We start from the raw sequence: 24,601 nt of genomic DNA on the forward strand, positions 1-24,601 counted from the left end.
AGAACGCCACAGAGATACTCCTCAAGAAGAGCAACTCCAAGACACATAATTGTCAGATTCACCAAAGTTGAAATGAAGGAAAAAATGTTAAGGGCAGCCAGAGAGAAAGGTCGGGTTACCCTCAAAGGAGGCCCATCAGACTAACAGCGGACCTCTTGGCAGAAACTCTACAAGCCAGAAGAGAGTGGGGGCCAATATTCAACATTCTTAAAGAAAAGAATTTTCAACTCAGAATTTCATATCCAGCCAAACTAAGCTTCATAAGTGAAGGACAAATAAAATACTTTAAAGACAAGCAAATGCTGAGAGATTTTGTCACCACCAGACCTGCCCTAAAAGAGCTCCTGAAGGAAGCGCTAAACATGGAAAGGCACAACCGGTACCAGCCGCTGCAAAATCATGCCAAGATGTAAAGACCATCGAGACTAGGAAGAGACTGCGTCAACTAACGAGCAAAATAACCAGCTAACATCATAATGACAGGACCAAATTCACACATAACAATATTAACTTTAAATGTAAATGGACTAAATGTTCCAATTAAAAGACACAGACTGGCAAATTTGATAAAGAGTCAAGACCCATCAGTGTGCTGTATTCAGGAAACCCAGCTCACGTGCAGAGACACACATAGGCTCAAAATAAAAGGATGGAGGAAGATCTACCAAGCAAATGGAAAACAAAAAAAGGCAGGGGTTGCAATCCTAGTCTCTGATAAAACAGACTTTAAACCAACAAAGATCAAAAGAGACAAAGAAGGCCATTACATAACGGTAAAGGGATCAATTCAACAAGAAGAGCTAACTATCCTAAATATATATGCACCCAATACAGGAGCACCCAGATTCATAAAGCAAGTCCTGAGTGACCTACAAAGAGACTTAGACTCCCACACATTAATAAGGGGAGACTTTAACACCCCACTGTCAACATTAGACAGATCAACAAGACAGAAAGTCAACAAGGATACCCAGGAATTGAACTCAGCTCTGCACCAAGCGGACCTAATAGACATCTACAGAACTCTCCACCCCAAATCAACAGAATATACATTTTTTTCAGCACCACACCACACCTATTCCAAAATTGACCACATGGTTGGAAGTAAAGCTCTCCTCAGTACATGTAAAAGAACAGAAATTATAACAAACTATCTCTCAGACCACAGTGCAATCAAGCTAGAACTCAGGATTAAGAATCTCACTCAAAACCACTCAACTACATGGAAACTGAACAACCTGCTCCTGAATGACTACTGGGTACATAACGAAATGAAGGCAGAAATAAAGATGTTCTTTGAAACCAACGAGAACCAAGACACAACATACCAGAATCTCTGGGATGCATTCAAAGCAGTGTGTAGAGGGAAATGTATAGCACTAAATGCCCACAAGAGAAAGCAGGAAAGATCCAAAATTGACACCCTAACATCACAATTAAAAGAACTAGAAAAGCAAGAGCAAACACATTCAAAAGCTAGCAGAAGGCAAGAAATAACTAAAATCAGAGCAGAACTGAAGGAAATAGAGACACAAAAAACCCTTCAAAAACTTAATGAATCTAGGAGCTGGTTTTTTGAAAGGATCAACAAAATTGATAGACCACTAGCAAGATTAATAAAGAGAAAAAGAGAGAAGAATCAAATAGATGCAATAAAAAATGATAAAGGGGATATCATCACCGATCCCACAGAAATACAAACTACCATCAGAGAATACTACAAACACCTCTATGCAAATAAACTAGAATATCTAGAAGAAATGGATAAATTCCTCGACACATACACTCTCCCAAGACGAAACCAGGAAGAAGTTGAATCTCTGAATAGACCAATAACAGGAGCTGAAATTGTGGCAATAATCAATAGCTTACCAACCAAAAAGAGTCCAGGACCAGATGGATTCACAGCCGAATTCTACCAGAGGTACAAGGAGGAACTGGTACCATTCCTTCTGAAACTATTCCAATCAATAGAAAAAGAGGGAATCCTCCCTAACTCATTTTATGAGGCCAGCATCATCCTGATACCAAAGCCGGGCAGAGACACAACAAAAAAAGAGAATTTTAGACCAATATCCTTGATGAACATTGATGCAAAAATCCTCAATAAAATACTGGCAAACCGAATCCTGCAGCACATCAAAAAGCTTATCCACCATGATCAAGTGGCTTCATCCCTGGGATGCAAGGCTGGTTCAATATATGCAAATCAATAAATGTAATCCAGCATATAAACAGAACCAAAGACAAAAACCACATGATTATCTCAATAGATGCAGAAAAGGCCTTTGACAAAATTCAACAACCCTTCATGCTAAAAACTCTCAATAAATTAGGTATTGATGGGATGTATCTCAAAATAATAAGAGCTATCTATGACAAACCCACAGCCAATATCATACTGAATGGGCAAAAACTGGAAGCATTCCCTTTGAAAATTGGCACAAGACAGGGATGCCCTCTCTCACCACTCCTATTCAACATAGTGTTGGAAGTTCTGGCCAGGGCAATTAGGCGGGAGAAGGAAATAAAGGGTATTCAATTAGGAAAAGAGGAAGTCAAATTATCCCTGTTTGCAGATGACATGATTGTATATCTAGAAAACCCCATTGTCTCAGCCCAAAATCTCCTTAAGCTGATAAGCAACTTCAGCAAAGTCTCAGGATACAAAATCAATGTACAAAAATCACAAGCATTCTTATACACCAATAACAGACAAACAGAGAGCCAAATCTTGAGTGAACTCCCATTCGCAATTGCTTCAAAGAGAATAAAATACCTAGGAATCCAACTTACAAGGGATGTGAAGGACCTCTTCAAGGAGAACTACAAACCACTGCTCAAGGAAATAAAAGAGGATACAGAGAAATGGAAGAACATTCCATGCTCATGGGTAGGAAGAATCAATACCGTGAAAATGGCCATACTGCCCAAGGTAATTTATAGATTCAATGCCATCCCCATCAAGCTACCAATGACTTTCTTCACAGAATTGGAAAAAACTACTTTAAAGTTCATATGGAACCAAAAAAGAGCCCGCATCGCCAAGTCAATCCTAAGCCAAAACAACAAAGCTGGAGGCATCACACTACCTGACTTCAAGCTATACTACAAGGCTACAGTAACCAAAACAGCATGGTACTGGTACCAAAACAGAGATATAGATCAATGGAACAGAACAGAGCCCTCAGAAATAACGCCGCATATCTACAACTATCTGATCTTTGACAAACCTGAGAAAAACAAGCAATGGGGAAAGGATTCCCTATTTAATAAATGGTGCTGGGAAAACTGGTTAGCCATATGTAGGAAGCTGAAACTGGATCCCTTCCTTACACCTTATACAAAAATCAATTCAAGATGGATTAAAGACTTAAACATTAGACCTAAAACCATAAAAACCCTAGAAGAAAACCTAGGCATTACCATTCAGGACATAGGCATGGGCAAGGACTTCATGTCTAAAACACCAAAAGCAATGGCAACAAAAGCCAAAATTGACAAATGGGATCTCATTAAACTAAAGAGCTTCTGCACAGCAAAAGAAACTACCATCAGAGTGAACAGGCAACCTACAAAATGGGAGAAAATTTTCACAACCTACTCATCTGACAAAGGGCTAATATCCAGAATCTACAATGAACTCCAACAAATTTACAAGAAAAAACAAACAACCCCATCAAAAAGTGGGTGAAGGACATGAACAGACACTTCTCAAAAGAAGACATTTATGCAGCCAAAAAACACATGAAAAAATGCTCACCATCACTGGCCATCAGAGAAATGCAAATCAAAACTACAATGAGATACCATCTCACACCAGTTAGAATGGCAATCATTAAAAAGTCAGGAAACAACAGGTGCTGGAGAGGATGTGGAGAAATAAGAACACTTTTACACTGTTGGTGGGACTATAAGCTAGTTCAACCCTTGTGGAAGTCAGTGTGGTGATTCCTCGGGATCTAGAACTAGAAATACCATTTGACCCAGCCATCCCATTACTGGGTATATACCCAAAGGACTATAAATCATGCTGCTATAAAGACACATGCACACGTATGTTTATTGCGGCATTATTCACAATAGCAAAGACTTGGAACCAACCCAAATGTCCAACAATAATAGACTGGATTAAGAAAATGTGGCACATATGCACCATGGAATACTATGCAGCCATAAAAAATGATGAGTTCATGTCCTTTGTAGGGACATGGATGAAATTGGAAATCATCATTCTCAGTAAACTATCGCAAGAACAAAAAACCAAAAACCGCATATTCTCACTCATAGGTGGGAACTGAACAATGAGAACACATGGACACAGGAAGGGGAACATCACACTCTGGGGACTGTTGTGGGGTGGGGGGAGGGGGAGGGATAGCATTGGGAGATATACCTAATTCTAGATGACGAGTTAGTGGGTGCAGCGCAGCAGCACGGCACATGTATACATATGTAACTAACCTGCACATTGCGCACATGTACCCTAAAACCTAGAGTATAATAATAATAAATACATTAATTAATTAATTAATTAATTTAAAAAAGGAAATAAAAAAGAAAATAACACCTTAATTTGAGCATAATAAAAGAGGAGGATAAAAATAAACTCTCTGCTAGGTGTTAATACAGATCTAAGACATTAAATGATATTTTAAGTAAAATTGGTGAAATAAACATCAAGTCGTAGAAGTGTGATCAGGCACTTCTAGCAAAAGTGATAAATCATATATTAAAATTTAAAATGACTATAGTTCATTTATTTATTCATTCAGCTAATATTTTATTACACATTGACTATACAGCAATAAAAACAACAACAAAATAATCTACTCTTTCTTCTCTCCCAGAACTTAAAATTTGTTTAATAATGTTATGGCAAAGAAAACAATAAGATTAAATGATGATGAAAAACTTGAAAGAGCACTGATCTTGGAGTCCTAAGATCTGAATCAAAATTTCATGTCTACTAATTACTAGGCAAGTGATACTGGATACATCAACTAATTTCTCTAAGCCTCAAATTCACACCGTGAAAAGTGGGGTATGCTATTACCTGTCTGGTGTATTTCATCAGTTAATTATAAGGATCACAGAGAAAATATTCAAACATTCCCTAAAAACTCTAAAAGCTCTATAATCACAGGCTTGCATTATTACTGAACTGTATGGAAAGCTATCCAGTTTCTTGCAATAAATAATTTTAGTTGATATTAACAGTATACTGAGAGTCTATGTGGCCAGACAGGAAAGACTAATGCTAACTGTCAAGTACATTAACAACATAAAATGACACATATGCTAGGGTTTTGGCCTTTCTCCATTTAGCCATTCTAATTTGACCTGGATTTCCTCTACATGTAAATTTATGCTCATATTCACAAGCAATGTTCCAGCCATAGGAAGAGCAAATGAGTCAGACTTCTATCAAACTTCCAATCTGAGCAACAACTGCCACATGTTTCTTTACTCTTCAGGACGTGTATTTGTCAATCCTGTTTGAATCTTAACAAATAATGGAACTTTCAAAATAAAGACAAATGCACTTAATAGAAGAAAATAACAATTACTGTAATTGCAACCACATTAACCTGACTGAGTTTTTGTTTAAATTGCTTCTGTACTTCCGATGAAAAACACTGTTCTTAAGAATAATGAAGTGCTTAAGACATGACTGAAAAATAAAACCTCACAATTAAACCCATGAGGAAAATAAATTTAACTTGGCATAATTCTGGTTTGCAAAAATACTGTCAGATAATGAACACAAATCCATATGAATCACTGGTAAACACTATGCACAAGAAACAGTTAATACCTACAGGTGCTCTGTGAAACAGTGGAATCCAAACTGTCTCTTTTGGGTTGGAGAAATAGAATAATCCTGCTTTTCCTCAAACACTGGCAAACATATACTATGATAGCTAAAAGTCAACTTAATCCTTCCCTTCCTGGCTCAAAATAAAAATAAATACGCCATCTCAGACTTAAGATGTGATAACCCTTGGTGGGTTTTCATGAAAGAGAGAGAAACACACAAGAAAATGATCATGGTTGGATGGGCTTTGTGTAATTTTCAATCACATAACCTTGTTTTAGAAAGTAGAAATGAAGAGCCAAGACAACTATGGAAAAAATTCTGGCAGTGGCTGTACTGTGCTCTGATTATTTTTTATTAGCATTGGTTGTATCACACCTAAAGTTTCTTGGCGTTTTCCATACAAATCCACTCCCACCGAGTATTCTGGAAGGGCAGTAACTTTATCAAAAGGTAGAGTCACATTCCAGAGCATATCATCTGTCACCTCTCACCATCTCATCACACCCCATGTCCACACTTTCTGTCTTTTCTCTCTCCCAGCTCTTCTGGAATAACTAACAAATCCTTCCCTTTGCCCTCATGCAGAAGAGTTTGGCACATTCCATTTTTCTCAAGGTTTGATTTTTTTTTTGTCATTCACCAACATGTAAAATAAATTTTACAGCCAATAATAGCAGGTGAAAAGGGAAGCAAGATAAAAAAAGAACACATGAATGTCTCAAAAGTAAATAGGGGGCTGGGTGCAGTGGCTCATGCCTGTAATCCCAGCACTTTGGGAGGCCGAGGCGGGTGGATCATGAGGTTAGGAGTTCAAGACCAGCCTGACTAACATGGTGAAACCCTGTCTCTACTAAAAATACAAAAATTAGCCAGGCGTGGTGGCGCATGCCTGTAATCCCAGCTACTCAGGAGGCTGAGGCAGGAGAATCGCTTGAACCCAGGAGGCAGAGGTTGCAGTGAGCTGAGATTGTGCTACTGCATTCCAGCCTAGGAGACAGAGAGCCTCCATCTCAAAAAAAAAAAAAAAAAAGTGAATACGGGGATAGCTCCCATTAAATCACTCAGCATCCTGTTATTGAATTGGTCCTCCTGCAAGAGACCAACCACAAAGTCAGTGACTTAACTTACTTATTAACTCAAAATAAGTAACTTAAAACTTCAAAAACTTCAAAGCTGAAGCGCAAACTTTCACAGATGAACCACTACAAAATCAATGCCACTATATTGGGGCAAGCAGCATAAATTTTTAGACCTCAGAAATATTGAATGGCATTGATACGTTTTTATTTCTTACTCAGTCCTACCTGAACATCTGGGCTGATGGCATTTCATGTTTAAGAATAGGGCACTCAGCAGGGCGCGGTGGCTTACGCCTGTAATCCTGGCACTTTGGGAGGCCAAGGCGGGCGGATCACTTGAGGTCAGGAGTTCGAGACCAGCCTGGCCAATATGGTGAAACCCCATCTCTACCAAAACAACAACAAAAAAAAATTAGCTGGGCGTGGTGGCGGGCGTCTGTAATCCCAGCTACTCAAGAGGCTGAGGCAGGAGAATTGCTTGAACCTGGGAGGCGGAGGTTGCAGTGAGGTCAGATCGCACCACTGCACTTCAGCCTGGGTGACAAGAGCAAAACTCTGCCTGAAGAAAAGCAACAACAACAATAACAGCAACAAACAGAATAGGGCACTCAGCTAGGCTTACCGGGTAACTGAGTGGAGATTTTCCTGTGTGACCAGCAAGTGATTGTGAATTAAAAGCACTGGTTGCCGAACTTAAAAACTTACCTGTGGGACATTAAAAGCCTCTAGCATGTATCACCTTTGGACTTACTTGTATTCCTGTGACTTTGGTCCCCTGGGAGAGAAGCATCCGTAGTCCAGGCTGGAACGTGGTGGTCGGGATGTTCAGTAGACACCACAGTGCTCTGGTTATAAACTGTATTTGTAAGAATAACATCGGACCCTTGGATTTCACCATCAGTGACCAAAGGTTCACTCCCATTTGATTTAAAATAGACCTTTTGTAATGTTCCTAAAAGACAAAAACAAAAACAAAAAAAAAACTATTTTTGAAACATTACTAGAAGTATTTATTTTAGAAAACATTAAGAAAACTCTAGAGCTACTTTCCCTATGTCATTCTAACCAGGTAAACACAAAGACGAAGATGAAAGCCATAATAGTGACCTCCTTCTTGGGGTCAACACCCACAAAACCAAGAGTTTCTCTTCTACCACAAATCACACAGCCCTGTGATGAAACATGGCTTTCTCAAGAGCTTATGGTTTAGAAACTGAGTCTCCTATCAAGGTTTCCTGGTGCTTCAAAAATGTAGGGCAATTCTACCTCACCTGAGACTCACCACACAATAAAATGTGGTGAATCTTACAGCATTCTCTTCTGCTTCATTAGTTGCTTAATCTCACCGGTCATTGTTTGCTACTCAGGACCCAGGACATGTGCTCTACCTCTCTCTGAATCTGTCATCAAAGGACACAATGGTGCTTGCCATCAGCTTCATATTTCCCACATTTTGCACTAATTTTCAGTAAACTATGCATCACACGCAAATAAAAAATAAGAGGGCTCATACATTTATCAAAACTCGTACCATAGGAACCAAAAAAAAAAACCTCTAAAGCACAAACTAAAAGAAGAAACTATATTATCTTCATCTTTGACCAGAAAATAAAAATGTAATTATATAAAATAAGAAATACTCATTTAAAAATTTATTTCCATAGGTTATTGGGGAATGGGTGGTGTTTGGTAACATGAGTAAGTTCCTTAGTGGTGATTTGTGAGATTTTGGTGCACCCATGCACCATGCGAAGTTTGGCACATGCCATGAGCAGTATACACTGCACCCAACTTATAGACTTTTATCCCTAACCCTCTTTCCACTCTTTCCCCCTGAGTCCCCAAAGTTCATTGTGTCATTCTCATGCCTTTGCATCCTCATAGCTTAGCTCCCACTTATGAGTGAGAACATACGATGTTTGGTTTTCCATACTCATTAAACTAAGATTATCAACTGGCCACTTTCTCAAGGTATCCATTCATTGACAAAACAAAGAACCAAACCTAAGATTATTGAAAACCACCTTGCTTTGTCTTTAGGAAGAAACATTTGAAAACTTTGAAAGAGATCATGTAGTTTTAACTCAGTCAAAATAGACAGCAGATTGTGTTTCCAGAATATCGCACTGTACTTGAGCATGCCATGAAAATAAATGAATGTGATATTGACCCATCAATAGAAATAGCCAAGGGAGATTTTCTTTTCTAAAAGCATTTACAGTGAATGCTCTAATTGGCTCTCACTTTTCTAAATAGTCCCAAGGACCATTAAAAATAAAAGAAATATAAATAAAATGTTTAATATCAGTCTACGGAAAAAATTTCTCTGCATATGCTTGACACTTGGAAAACATTAACTGCAAATAAAAATAGAAAAGCAGCTGTTTCTAGCTAACTGAGACCAACAGTTTCCTCTGCCAAAAGATTGTAAATAAAACATTGAAGCATAAAAGCTAAATCATGACCATGTAATGCAGGTAACATGCTCTCCAAACCATCTGTGTGATCATGAGTAAAAGTCAAATGCAGTAGGTAAAATGAAGGAATTCATTTAATTGTTATTGATTTTCAAAATGATTTAGAATTTATCCTAATCAAAATAAATGTCATAGGCTTAATTACTATAGGAAATGTATTTCACCCATACAGAATAATTAGTAATTAATCAATTACTAATCAATTACCTATAGTTTTCCTTACATCCATTTGTTAATTGCTCTCTTCCTTGCTTATTTTTGGCATAAAGAGATTTTTTCCATAAGGTGGTATTTATGCTAATGTTGTAATGAATATATAGGCCCATTAAGTTGATTTACTTATCTTGCTGAACCTATGAGTAGGCATCCAGTTCTGTCAACATACTTTTAGCAAATGTCAATTGTTCACGGTTGTACCCTGGAGTAATTCCCTTAAAATGAGTTCCTTGTCATATAAAACATTTGAACACTTGTTCCTAACTTTTTGGTAATAATTAGCCTTATTAATAATCTTTCCTTTGTCATTTTAATCTTTCCTTTATCATTTTAACCAAACAGTGTTTAAAGTGTTCATAACATCTGGCTGGGCACAGAGACTCATGCCTATAATCCCAGCAGTTTGGGAGGCCGAGGCAGGTGGATCACCTGAGGTCAGGAGTTCTAGACCACCCTGACCCACGTGAAACCCTGTCTGTATTAAAAATACAAAAAAAAATTAGCTGGGCATGGTGGCAGGTGCCTGTAATCTCAGCTACTAGGGAGGCTGTGGCAGGAGAATTGGTTGAACCCGGCAGGCGGAGGTTGCAGTAAGCCGAGATCGCACCATTGCACTCCAGCCTGGGCAACAAGAGTGAAATTCTGTCTCAAAAATAAATAAATAAATAAAAATAAAGTATTCATAACATCTGTTTATCCTAAGAAGTCCTCTGAAACATTGACATTTTTAAGAAAACACTGACTTGGATAACAACTTTCTTTTAAAGAGGCAGCTTCATTGCTCTTAAGCTTTACGTTTTGAAAGCAATTTGGCAGAATAAAGAGAAAGATAATATTTGAGAGGTACTGTAGTCAATGTTTTTAAAGTATATTTTGGGGGAAGAGAACGAGAATAAACTTAAAGGACATGTCTTTAAAAGCCTGAACTCACTGGACAACTTGTTTTCAAGTATCTCTGGAAGCTGACCAACTCCCAACACAGTTGGTTGTCTACTATGCATTTTTTTTTTAAGCACAAGAATTAGAACTCAATAAAACTAAATGCTTTCAACCTGTATCATGATGAGCTATAAAAATGCTAAGAGGCCGGGCGCGGTGGCTCACGCCTGTAATCCCAGCACTTTCAGAGGCTGAGGTGGGCAGATCATGAGGTCAGGAGATCGAGACCATCCTGGCTAACACAGTGAAACCCCGTCTGTACTAAGAATACAAAAAAATTAGCCAGGTGTGGTGGTGGGCGCCTGTAGTCCCAGCTACTCAGGAGGCTGAGGCAGGAGAATGGCGTGAACCCGGGAGGTGGAGGTTGCAGTGAGCTGAGATCACGCCACTGCACTCCAGCCTGGGAGACAGAGCGAGACTCCGTCTCAAAAAAAGAAAATAATAATAATGCTAAGAGATATTAGCCCAAAGTAGAGTATTTATTCTTCTAATACTGCCTCATTCTTTTCTACATTTCTATGTTTATTGTGCTATGGTTAAAAGTACAGGTTCTACAGCCTGACCACCTGAGTTTAAATCCCATCTCTACCACTTGCCCTGAAACTTTGGACAAAGTCTCAACTACCATAAAGGAAGGAAAAATAAAATACCTCTTCATGGGGCTGGCTGTGGTGAGACAGCCAAGTAAAAATAGCTCCCTGGCAGAACCTCCGACTGGCCTGCGCAATGGGAGGAGCGTGCACTGGGGTGGAGCCTCAGGAGGTTCACACTGTTTGCAGAGGTGACTGGCCTCTCCTATTCCAGGGTGGTATTTGGGACTCAACTTGTGAGGCGGGAAACTGGCTAGCAGGACTCTCATTTTGCTGAGAGTCCCTGTTTCCCTTTTTTTCCCCCTTTTAGCCCGATAAATTCCAGTGTTCTCACCGTTCAAAGTGTCTGTGAGCCTAATCTTTCATGGCTTTGTAACAAGAGCCCAGCTTTTATGTGAACTAAGGAGAAAGTCCTACAACATTGGGATCAAATCAGTCAATACCTATATAAACACTTCGAATGGCTTTCGGCACTAAGTTCTCCGTAACTGTTAGTCATTACTACACACTGATGGTAATGACAAAAAAATTGTCTTCTTTAGGACTACTAAGGTACTTTTAGATAAACATCAATTTCATTTACTATAAGTGGATCCCAGTGTCACAAAACGGCTAACTTTCAGAAGTGAATCACTTAACCCACATTTGGAGTGAGAAAACTATGGCTTTTTCATGCTAAATTATTAATAGAAAGTCACATTGTATTAAGATAGTCTGGCTCAAAAGTGTTGCAGCTCTACAGCCAAAAAAAACAATGTAATGATATTTAAGAAATAGCATATAATTCTAATAATAATAATAGTCAAACTTTACTGATTCTTTGTAATGAAGAGATTGGGCACTGTGGTAGACAGAATAATGCTCCCCCAGAGATGCCACATCCCAATTCCTAGAACCTGTGAATATTCTGCTTTACATACTTTACGTGGTAAAAGGGATGTTGCAGACGTGATTAAAGTAAAAATTTTGAGATGAAGAGACTATCCTGGATTATTCATGTGAGCCCAATGTAATCACAAGGGTCTTTATAAGCAGAAGAGGGAGATAAGAGAGTATGTGTCAGGGTCATGAACTGTGAGAAAAACTCAATGGACCACTGCTTGTTTTGAAGATGGAAAGAGCCATAAGCCAAGGAATGGAGGAAGGCCTAGAAGCTAGAAAAAGCAAGAGAATAGATTGTCTCATAGAGTCTGCAGAAGGAACACCTAAATTTTGCCCAGTGAGACCTATTTTGAACTTCTTAACTCTAAGATAATAAATTTGTACTATCTTTTTAAGCTACCAAGTTTGTGGTAATTTTTTACAGGAGCAATAAGAAATTAATACAAGCAACTTGCTAAGCTCCCTCACTATAGGCATCAACTGAGTTAACCTTCCAATAATCCTATAAAACAGATAATACAATTAATCGTTTGACAGAGTTTCAGAGAGATGGAAACTGAAGTTTATGAGAGGGAATTAACTTGCCCAAGATTTGAGTTGGGACATGGCAAATAGACATATACATATACACACACACTTTTCATTCTGGACAAAACATACAGGTTTTAAAAATCAACCATTATGTGCTTGCAGAATTTATCTTCCTATAATGTGATTTTAAAATTAATTTCTTAGCTTTGTATCTTTAGCCATGTGAAACACACTTACTTTGCATTTTCTATGTGCCAAGAACTTCATACTTACTCTGCTGAGAACACAATATTTAGTAAGAGGTCCTTACTATCAGGATGTTTATAGATTAGTTGAGGGAGACAGGCCAGCAATCTAAAAAATATTAATATAAACTATGGTACAAGTGCTTTGAGAATGATATGCATAGGACAATCTGGTAGCAAAAAGTAAGGAGATAGTCCTCATTCCATTTGAAAAAGTCAGGAAAGCCTGTTTAGAGACGAGTATCCTAAATGTGAATCTTAAAAGATGATTAGGGATTTTCTAGGTTTAAGCAAAGTATTTGTGGGGAGGAGAGTGGCGTGGCAAGAGGAAGTGAAACATTTTCTAGATAAAGCCAAGGGAAAAACATACGAAAAGGCCCAGCAGCAAGTAATTTAAAAACATGGCTAGCACACAGGAGCCTGGTAAGAGAGAAGACTGAAAAGGGAAAAGACACCAGACAGGATAGGTCTTGTACAAGGCTTGGAATTTACCTTGTGATAGAAAATTTTAGAAAGGTCTCAAATAGGGTGAAACATATTAGAATGATCGCTTTGGCAGCAGGGTGATGTTTAAAAGTTTAGAAGATAGTTAGAAGGCTATTGTAATACTCCAAGTGAGAAGAGTAAGGCCTTAGCCAACGCAAAAACCCTAAGGACAAAGGGAACATTAGGAGTAAGCTCCAAAGATGCAAAATTATATGAACATGAGAGAAAGGTCCCTTCGAGGTCTCTGGTTTGAATAATGTAGTAAACAAACATATCCCCAACTGAGTTGGTGTCATATTGTTAGCGCTGTTCGTCAAATATTTCCAGTTCTCTCTCCTTCTACTGGGGCATAAGCTGAGCATTGCATTCTCTGGCCTCTTGAGTGAGGCCTTGCTTCAAGTTCAAGGCTATAAGCAAAACTAAAAAGTGTTGCTTCTAGGCAGAAGCATTTAATTGCTGATATAAGAGGCTTCAGAGCTCTGACACAATCACCACAAAGGTTCAAGATGGTGGCTAGTTCAATTTGGTCCCTGAAGGACCTCGAAGAGCACAGGCCCCCTGCCATCTTGCAAAAGACATGCAGTATTGTAATAAATTAACTGTTGTTGTTTGTAAATCACCAGTATTGGGGGATTTGTTGTTGTTACATGACAGAGTCTAGCCAATCTTGACTAAAACAATAGATAATAGAGAATGAAAAATAGATTTGTAGGAGCTTGTTGTTGTTGTTGTTGTTGTTACACTTTATTGAATATAAAGGGCCTGTGAAACATTCAGGGGGGAAAAAGACCAAATCTGAAGCAATCTGATGATTTCCTCCAGATGCCTCACCAGATTCCCCCACAGTGCTGTCCCTCTTTTGTGTTCCCAGAGCACACGCTGGTTATATTGTAGCACATATGCACTCAAGTGGAACTATCTGTCCCATGCATCTATACATCAATCCCCGAGCAGAACACCTAGCACCAGTGTAGGGCTCCATACATATTCGTTGAACGTATGAATGATGAATGAACTAATGGAAATGGCTGATATTGCCAAGAGGGGTATCAGTGTAAAGTGAGAAGACAGCTGAGGACAGACAGCTCTTTTTAATGCCATTTAATGGACAGTTAAAGAAAGGTTAGCTTAAGGAAAATGAGAAACAGCAGGCAGAGAGACTGAAGGACAATCAGAGGTGAAAATATGAAGGCATAGTTGAAGAGCATAATGAGATGAAGGTAGTAGTCAACACTGAGGAAGATCATATGTGCATAGCACATCTGGGGAGAAGAAAGCATGGCTGGCACCAACTAACAATGAACATTCTTACCATGAATTGATGTACACAGACAGAGAGAAACATAGGTTCTTCATTTCAAAGTCTCGTTCAAATACACATTGGTTTCCAATGCAGCACATTGGATAAAAAGACACTGGTGGGCTTGCTGAGTATAGATATAGGAGTATGAAAAGAAGTGAAAGAGATGACCAGAAGGGGGCTGATAGAGATATAGGAATCATCTAGGGTGGTTCTTGTTAGAATTCAAATTCGGCAGGTTTGGATGGGGGACTGAGATTCTGGATTCTGCATTTTACACAAACTTCCAAGTGATGCTGATGCTGCTCGTCCGTGGGCCACACTTGAGAACAAGGCTTTAGACTACCATTTCAAAAAGCTTTAGACATAACATATAACCTCGGGCCTCAGTAGTTACAGAAAAAAAAATTGTCATGCTTGAGAATCCTCCGCTGGTGAATCTGCAACAGAAAGCCAGATTTATTCAAAGAATTTGAAGTATTAAGTAATGTGGAGTCAGGTCATGAAAGATCATAGAGAATCTTAAATTTTGGGTGTGAAGAAATAAGAATTTGGGAGGTTTTCTATTTTTAAGTGATACTAAGAATACATTATAAGTTAGGAAGTTAAGATTCTTTTAACTCCAAATTCTTGTAAAAGCCACAAACTGCTGAGAAATTTGCTAAGAGAAAACTGTATTTAAATTCAATGATCTCCAGCTCATGTAGCATTTTTGAGGAGAAAGGTCATTTCTAAAGAGAAATATTTTTATTGAATTCAAGAAAAATGAACTGTTTATTAAACTTTCTATAGTCTACATACCACTATAATTTTTCTTTTTTCCTCATTTACTCAAAAAATTAAGAAGCCACACATACATTTTCCATCATATTAAGAAAACTAGAAATGTAATTTTAAGCTATTTTTCATAAGCTTATGGCTAAAATAAATTTATTTTAGATATATATGGATGAGTGAATGAGCAGATGAATATTTAAAACCAAGTCTTTGACAGGCTGAGAAAGAAAAAGTCGGGAGCATTCTAATGAGAATCTTTGGAACATAACTTGGGTGAATAAATTGAGATGAAGAATAGTTTGAAAAAACTAATTCAGACCATACCCCATACATTTATAGGACTCCCTGCCACATACTCAGCTGTAACCCTTTCTCCATACAGCTGCCAATGAAACCTTTTAAAGCTGAAACCCTTTCTCCATACAGCTGCCAATGACACCTTTTAAAAGTCCCAACCAAGATAATCATTTCCAAGACCTTGAAAGAGCTTTTTTTGCCTGATGTTTTCTTCTAGGAGTTTTATGGTTTCCAGTTTTATGTTTTCGTCTTTAATCCATTTTGACTGGATTTTGGTATGATGGTATAAGATAAGGGTCCCATTTCATCCTTTTGGATGTGGATATGCAATTTTCCTAACACCATTTGTCGAAGAGACTATTCTTTCCCCCTCATGTACTCTTCACACCTTTGTTGAAGATCTGAAGACCATATATATGTGGATTTATTTCTGGGCTCTATATTCTGTTCCATTGGTCTATATGTCTGTTTCTATTCTAGTGCTATACTGCTTTGATTACTGTAGCCTCATAATATAGTTTGAAATCAGCACATTTGATGCCTCTATCTTTGTCCTTTCTGCTCAAAATCGCTTTGGGTATTTGGGATCTTTTGCGGCTCCAAATGAATTTTAGGATTGTTTTATCTGAAAAATGCCACTGGGATTTAGCTAGGGACTGCATTGAATCTATAGATCACTCTGGGTAGTATGGACATTTTAACAATATTAATTCCTCCAGTCAATGAATATTAAATGTCTTTTCATTTATTTGTGTCTGATTTAATTTCTTTTATCAGTATTTTATAGTTTTCAGTGTAAAAATATTTCCCTTCCTTGGTTATGTTTACTCCTAAGTACTTATTCTTGTTAATCCTATTAACAAGGATTTCTTAGACACGACATAAAAAGCACTGGCAACAAAGAAAAAAAAAAGACCAGCAGTGTTACATCAAACTGAAAACTTTGCACAGCAAAACAATCAACAGAGGTTGAGTGGACCTAAAAAATGAGAGAAATTATTTGTAAACCATGTATTTGATCAAGAGTTAATATTCAAAATATGTAAAAATAAGAAACTCACAAATCAATAGCAAAAAAAAGGTAACCTGATTTTTTTAACAGGCAACGGATCTGAATAGACATTTCTCCAAAGAAGACACATATGCAGAGCCAGTAGCCAGTAAGTATATGAGATGGTGCTCAACATCACTAGTCATTAGTGAAATGCAAATCAAAATGATAAAGAGATGTCACATCATGGTTGTTATGACGGCTATTATCAAAAACAAAAGATAACAAATGTTGGTGATAATGTGAAGAAATTGAAACCCTTGTACACTATTAGTAGGAATGTAAATTGGTGCAGCCACTATGGAAAACAGAATGGAAGGTCCTTCAAAAAAATTAAAAATAGAACTATTGCATGATCCAGCAATCCCACTTCTGGGTATACATCCAAAGAATTGAAATCAGGATCTCCTATCTGCACTCCCATGTTCCGTGCAGCATTATTCACAACAGCCAAGACATGGAAGCGGCCTAAATGCCCACTGACAGATGAATAAATTTTTAAAATGTGGCATACACACAATGGTATATCATTTGGCCTTAAAAAAGAAGAAAATCTTATCACTTGTGGCAACATGGATGAACCTGGGGGCCATTATGCTAAGGACAAATACTACATGATCACACTCATATGAGAAATCTAAAATAGACTCATAGAAGCAGAAAGCAGAATGGCGATTGCCAGAGGGGAAGAGGGAATAAGGCGATATCCAAGGGTATAAAGTTTCAGTAATGTAAGATAAAGAAGTTCTAGAGATGACTCTACAGCATAGTGACTATGGTTAATACTTCTTTGTGTACTTAAACATTTGTTAAAAGGGCAGATCTTATGCAAAATGTTCTTATCATGGAAAAAAATAATAAAGATGTGAGGAAACTTTTGGAGGTGATGGATATGTTTATTGCAGAAATTGTGGTGATGGTTTCACAGGTATATACTTATTTCCAAACTCATCAAGTTGTGATACATTAAATATGTGCAGCTTTTTGTATGCCAATCATACCTCATTAAAATGGTTTAATGAATGAATAAATAAACAAATAAATAAATAAATGCTACAACCAGACCCTGTCACTCTCTTATATCAACATCCTCATTGTGGATTTCATGTTTAAAGTACTACTTAATCCCTAGGGAATCTTCCCTCATTTCAGCCCAGTTTCTGTCCCTGTCGTAAGTTCTCTTAGCACCTTGTCTCTTCCCACATAGCAGTAACCTCTGTTGTAATTAATTAATGAAGTGATCATTTGTTTCATGCCTTCTTCCCTCACTGTGGATTCCCTGAGAGTAGGCTTTATTCACTGCTGTGCCCAATGCCTATAGCACACTGTGTTGCATATAACAGACACTCAATACATATTTGTTAAAGGGATGAACAGTATTACATTATAGCTAATTTTGTTTCTTTTAAATGTTTCTCAACACATCAAAATAATTTTACTTTAAATGTTGCATGATGATGTATATTTATAATATGTTATAATATAATATATAATTATAATACATAATATTGTGAATTTATAATATAGTAAATAATTATATATGTATATGTAAAATTTGAGGAAGGTATCAGTTCAATCTCAAAGTACTCTATGGCATAAAGTGACACTTGTTGTCACATGAAGGCAGCACAAACCATTGCAGGTTTAGTTCTTAAAAGAAAGAAATTAGTCTCTGAAAGTAAATCTCAGGCCTAAGAATAAAAGGCCTGTCAAACTTGCCATCATGTTACAAATCCAACTGTTAGTCAACTTTATTTCTTCCTAGCTACTTTTAGGCAATTCAAATATCTCGCAGCAACAGCCTGATTCTAGGGTTATGGGGTTATGGGGTTATGGATCATGGGATTACTATGACAACAGGTCATAGCACAAAGGTTTTAATTCTTACAGACAGAGTTAATGTGAGACAAAATGCATCTTCAGTTAATTGTTACTTGGGTATAATACGACTATTTATTAAAATAATTATCTGATGATAATTATTCATAAGCAAATAAAACAAATTCTTTACTTTTATAATGAACTTATCATTTATAAAAACACTTTCACAAACATTTCATTTGACTTCCATAACAATTCTGTGATACTGAAAAGAATTATCTCATGTAGAAAATAAAGTATCTTACCTAAACTCCCATGTCTAGTAAATGGAAGAGTAAAACCCTAAAGCCAGACTTTCTAGTGCCAAGTTGTATGCTCTTTCTTCTTTGTCATATGGACCATCAGTATCAGACTATAATGAATGAAATAAAAATCTACATGTAATGTAACTTTCTTATTTTTCAATTTCTCTTTGAAGAACCTGAGTCCTTGTTTTAGAGTCCAAATCTTTGGAACCATACGGACAACTCAGACTATCTGCCGAGTTGAGAAATACAAAACTAAACAACTTTTGTAGCTCTAGCTTCAGTTTAGTGGTTGGGTTGAAAAACAATTTATTACTGCTTTCTACTATAGCCTGCTGCTAAAACAATTATTTGACAGCCCAACTCTCTTATCTTCAGAGATCTTTTTACCATCTTGACTTTTTGCATGAGGGAAACCAAAACAGACAAAATTAGAGACACGTAGTACATCTGTGTTTGTTAGCATAAGGCCTTTATCTTTTCTAATCAATAATCCTCTCATTATTATCTCCTTGGCTTTTGAAGCTAGAGCTCCTGTTATTTATACACCATTGATATCTCAGCATCCCTTAGCAACGCTAATGTACACAGAAATAACTACAAAACTTTGTATGAGCACAAAGTTATAAACTCAAACCAAACAGAACATTTTTTAAAGTAAGCAATTTAATGAGGTTTTTAAAACAAAGATATAAAATGCTTGTATTGCTCATTACAACAACAAACATCTCAGTTATAAAATAAGGAATATTTATTTGGACAGATATTACTTCAATATGGCTATATTAAATCATCTGGTACAGAATTTATTAAAAGATGTTTTTTTAATTTTTTTCTCTTTTTTTTAAATTTCAACTTTTATTTTGGATTCAGGTACATGTGCAAGTTGTAACATGTGTATATTATGTGATGCTGAGGATTGGGATACAAATGATCCCATCACCCAAGTAATGAGCATAGTACCCAACAGTTTTTCAACCCTTGCCCTCCTCCATAGTCCCCAGTTGTCTATTGTCCCCATCTTTATGACCATGAGACTCTAGTAAACTCTAGTAGTAGACTCTAGTAGTCCCCAGTGTCTATTGTCCCCATCTTTATGACCATGAGACTCTAGTAGACTCTAGTAGTAGACTCTAGTAGTCCCCAGTGTCTATTGTCCCCATCTTTATGACCATGAGACTCTAGTAGACTCTAGTAGTAGACTCTAGTAGTCCCCAGTGTCTATTGTCCCCATCTTTATGACCATGAGACTCTAGTAAACTCTAGTAGTCCCCAGTGTCTATTGTCCCCATCTTTATGACCATGAGCACTCAATGTTTAGCTCCTTCTTATAAGTGAGAACATGTGGTATTTTGTTCTCTGTTCCTGTGATAATTTGCTTAAGCTAATGGCCTCCCACTACATCCATTTTGCTGCAAAGGACATGATCTCATTCTTTTTTATGGCTGCATAGTATCCCATGGTGTGTGTGTGTGTGTGTGTGTGTGTGTGTGTGTGTGTGTGTATCTCCCATGTTTTCTTTATCCAATCTACCACTGATGGACACCTAGGCTGAATCCATGTCTTTGTTATTGTGCATAGTGCTGCCATGAATATATGAGTGTGTGTGTCTTTTTGGTGGAATGATTTATTTTCTTTTGGCTATATCCCCAGTGATGAGACTGCTGGGTCAAATGGTAGTTCCATTTTAAGTTCTTTGAGAAATCTCAAAAGTTTTTTCCACAGTGACTGAAGTAATTTACATTTCCACCAACAGCATACCTTTTCTCAATAGCATCTGTTGTTTTTTTGACTTTTTCATAATAGCCATTCTGATTGGTGTGAGATGGTATCTCACTGTGGTTTTGATTTGTATCTCTCTGATGATTAGTGATGTTGAGCATTTTTTCATATGTTTGTTGGACACTTGTATGCTTATTTTGAGAAGCATCTGTTCATGTATTTTGCCCACTTTATAATGAAGTTCTTTGTTTTCTGCATCTTGAATTGTTAAAAGAATGATTTTGAATATGCGTGGGAAAACCCCCACTTCCTAAAGTTTGCCTACATATAAACAAAATAGCATATAGGAGCAGTTACATAAGTGACACAAAATTCCACTCTTGGTATATACCCAAGAGAAATGAAAATGTATGTCCCCACAAAAACAAACACACAAATATTCATAGCAGGATTATAGATAATAGCCAAAAGGTGGAAATAACCCAAATGACTATCAATTGACAAATGGATAAATAAACTATGGTATATCCATACAATGAAATATTGTTCAGCCATTAAAAGGAATGAAGTATTAATACATGCTACAATGTGAGTAAACCTTAAAAACATACGCTAAGGGAAAGAAGCCAGCCACAAAATACCACATATGGTCATACAAAATGTCTAGAATAGGTACATCTATAGTGAAAGAAAATAGATTAGTGGCTGCTTGGGGCTAGGGGTGAGGAGATGGGGAGAGATTGGGTGGTAGCTAAAGGGTACAGAGTTTTGTTTTGAGATGACAAAAATGTCCTAAAACAGACTGCAGTAATGGTTACATTATCTATGAATATACTAAAAACTACTGAATTGTAGACCTTAAATGGTTGAATTGAATGGTATATTATATTAATAAGAATAAATTATTATTAATTAACTAATAATTAATTAATAAAATTAATAAGAATAACCCACTTAAAGCAAAGCAATCCTCTTTTGCCCTCTCCTCAGAGGCCTCTAAGCACAGATGTACTTAAATGTACTTACATTTTATATTAGCATTAGACCCTGAGAATTAAAGGAAGTGTTCCTCAAAGCATGTGAGCCAATGAACATAGTCTCATGACAAACAGACTTTTTAAAATGACAGTGGTATAGCTGAGGAAGCGCCTACCAGGCAGATCTGCCCAGGGACAATAACTATAAACTCTGGACAAAACACAAAAAGACAACTACTGAAGGGTGCTGGAGAGGGAGGAGAAGCAGGCCAGGTCTGGAAGGGTGTTGACTCTTAAAAGAAGAGAGTGGCAGAGACGAGTTTCAGGACGGTTTACTGTCTTAGCCTGAGAGCAGGCCACAGCTGACACCACAGAACAAGAAGCGACTAAATCTCCCACAGAAAACCCTTAGTCTTCCCGGGCTGGGGCACTCGTTCTGTCTTCCTCTTACTTGGTCACCCTCTGACCTCTGGCATCTGTGAAAGCCAGCATTTCTGGGTTCCTTTCTTTCTCTGACTATTCTTCCTGTATCTCTTTTTCCCTCCTGTTTGTCTGCCCCTTAAACACTAGCATCCTCCAGAGCATTGCCCTCAGCTTCTACTTAATGCATTTTCTCTTCAGAGTTCATCGACTCCTGCTGCTTCAACTGCCACTGAGACTGCCGCGTGCATGGCAGACCTCCCTTCTCAACCTCCCTCCTGGATCCCCTAGCTTCAGTCCTATGCCAATGACTTGGAAGTTAAATTTGAAAGTCAGTGCTGCTCTGTCACAGAAGCCAAACATCATATTTGGCCACAATTTCTCTTGAAATTCTTTAGGAAAGCAACATGTTAGATTTCTCGTTTTTCTCCACTTCTTGACCTGCTTTCACTGTTGAATTCAACTATGATTCCATTGTATTTGGTTGTCCCATAAGTATCTCTGATACACAAACAAACCTTCCAATCTTTATTTCATCTGCCTGTATCAGACTCCTGCACCTTTACTTCCTATGTTAACAGGTAGCACCAAAACTAACCTGGTTAGATACAGGAGGGAGAGCAAGAGGCCTGATAGAAGTCTATAGCGTTTGTCCCCCACCCCAAAGGAACACCAAATTTTAACAATTAACTACACACAAAAGGCACCAACACAAGAATCAAAAATCAGGTGAGCAATCACAGTACCTGGTTTGAACTTCATATCACTGAAGAAGACATTAAAGAGGACAAGAAAGATAGTCTTGAACACCGATACCATCCTCTCCCATCCCCCAGCAGTAGCTATGCAGCTTGGAGAATGTGGGCACTGGGGAGAGGGAGAGTGCAGCAATTATGAGGCTTTGCATTGAGCTCAGTGCTGCCCTGTCACAGCAGAAAGCAGAGGGAACATGTGGACAGGCCCAGGCCAAAGGGTAATTGCCCATCCCAGTGGTGAGAGCTTGAGTTCCAGCAAGCCTCACCACTGCAGGCTGGAATGCTCTGGGACTTTAAATGAACTTGAGGGACAGCCTAGGCCACCAGGACTGCAATTCCTAGGCAAGCCCTAGTGCTGAGCTGGGTTCAGAGCTGGTGGACTAGGAGACACATGACCTACTGAGACACAAGCTAGGTGGCTAAGGGAGTGCTTGTGCCACCTCTCATTCATCCTCCAGCAGTGGGTGTGTGGCATGGAGAAATCAGTGTGCTTGGTAAAGGGAGACCACAGCAACTGGGGGACTTTACATTGAACTCAGTACTGCTCTGTCACAGCAGAGACCTGGCAGGAGTCAGCGCTTGCTGACCAAAGAGCCCCATGGCCCTGAATACCAAACAGCAATACCCAGGTTATATGTGGTGGGCCTTGGGCTCTGAGGTGTGCTGGCTTCAGATGTGACCTCGCACATTCCTAGCTGTGGTGGCTATGGTGAAAGACTCTTTCTATTTGAGAAAAGCAGAGGAAAAAGTAAAGGGGACTCTCTCTGGCACTTTAGGTGCCTGCTTGGCCTCGGTGGGGTAGGGCACCAACCAGGCTCTTAGGGTCCGTGAGTCTAGGCCTAGGCTCTTGGTTAGCATTTCTGGACCTGCCCTGGGCCAGAGAGGAGTCCACTGTCCTGAAGAGTGAGTCCCAGGCCTGGAAGCATGCATCATAAACCGACTGAAGGGCCTTTGGGCTCTAAGTGAACATCAGTGGTGGCCTGGCAAAAGCCCCCATGGGTTGGTGGTGGTGGTGGCCACAGGGAGAGACTCCTTGGCCAATGGAAATGGGAGGGAAGAGTGGGAAGGACTTTGTCTTGTGGTTCGAGTACCAGCTTAGCTGCAGGAGAATAGAACACCAGCTAACGTTCTAAGGTTTTTTACTTCAATCCATGGCTCCAAGACAGCATCTCTGGACCCACCTGAGGCCTGGGGGAGCTCACTGCCCTGAAGGGAGGGCCACAAACCTGGCTGGCTTTGCCACCTGCTGATTGTAGACTCTAAGGCTTTGAGTGAACTTAGGTGGTAGCCAAGTAGTGGTTATAGCAGGCCTTGGGTGAGACTCAGTGCCGTGCTGGCTTCAAGTCTCAACCAGCACAGTCTCAGTGGTAGTGGCCACGGGGATGTTGTGTTCCTGCCCCAGTTCCAGAAGGCTCAGCACAGGGAGAGAGAGAGACTCTGTTTGTTTGGGAGAAAGTAAGGGAAAAGAACGAGAGTCTCAGCCTGGCAATTCAGAGAATTCTTCCAGACTTTATCCAGGACCACCAAGGCAGTACCTTTCTCTAGAAGTCTTCAAGAATTGCAGCATTATAGGGTCGCAGGCCCAAGTCCCTTAGAAGACCGGAAACACCTTCCCAAGAATGGACACAAATGGGCCCAGACTTCAAATTAATGTAACCGAAGTAGTGAAAGATCTTTATAATGAAAACTAAAAACTGATGAAAAAAACTGAAGAAGACACCAAAAAATGGCAAGATATTTGATGTTCATGGATTGGAAGAATCAATATTGTTAACATTTCCATAGTACTCAAAGCAATCTGCAGATTCCATGCAATCCCTATCCAAATACCAAAGACATTCTTCATAGAAATAGAAAAAACAATTCTAAAATTTATATGGAACCACAAAAGACCCAGTATAGCCAAAGCT

General features: G+C 38.5%; 1 protein-coding gene across 3 annotated transcripts in view; it reads right to left on the reverse strand.

The window, feature by feature from the left end:
* The window catches only part of CORIN (corin, serine peptidase), a 254,519-nt gene that overhangs the window by 194,434 nt on the left and 35,484 nt on the right, over positions 1-24,601 (reverse strand). For all 3 annotated transcript variants that reach the window (XM_054486844.2, XM_054486842.2, XM_054486841.2), the window contains exon 3: positions 7,652-7,852. In XM_054486844.2, coding sequence (XP_054342819.1) covers positions 7,652-7,852 — 201 coding nt within the window. The remainder of the gene's footprint in view (positions 1-7,651; positions 7,853-24,601) is intronic.

Source organism: Pongo pygmaeus, chromosome 3 (assembly GCF_028885625.2).
Source record: "Pongo pygmaeus isolate AG05252 chromosome 3, NHGRI_mPonPyg2-v2.0_pri, whole genome shotgun sequence".
NCBI classification, from domain to species: Eukaryota; Metazoa; Chordata; class Mammalia; order Primates; family Hominidae; genus Pongo; species Pongo pygmaeus.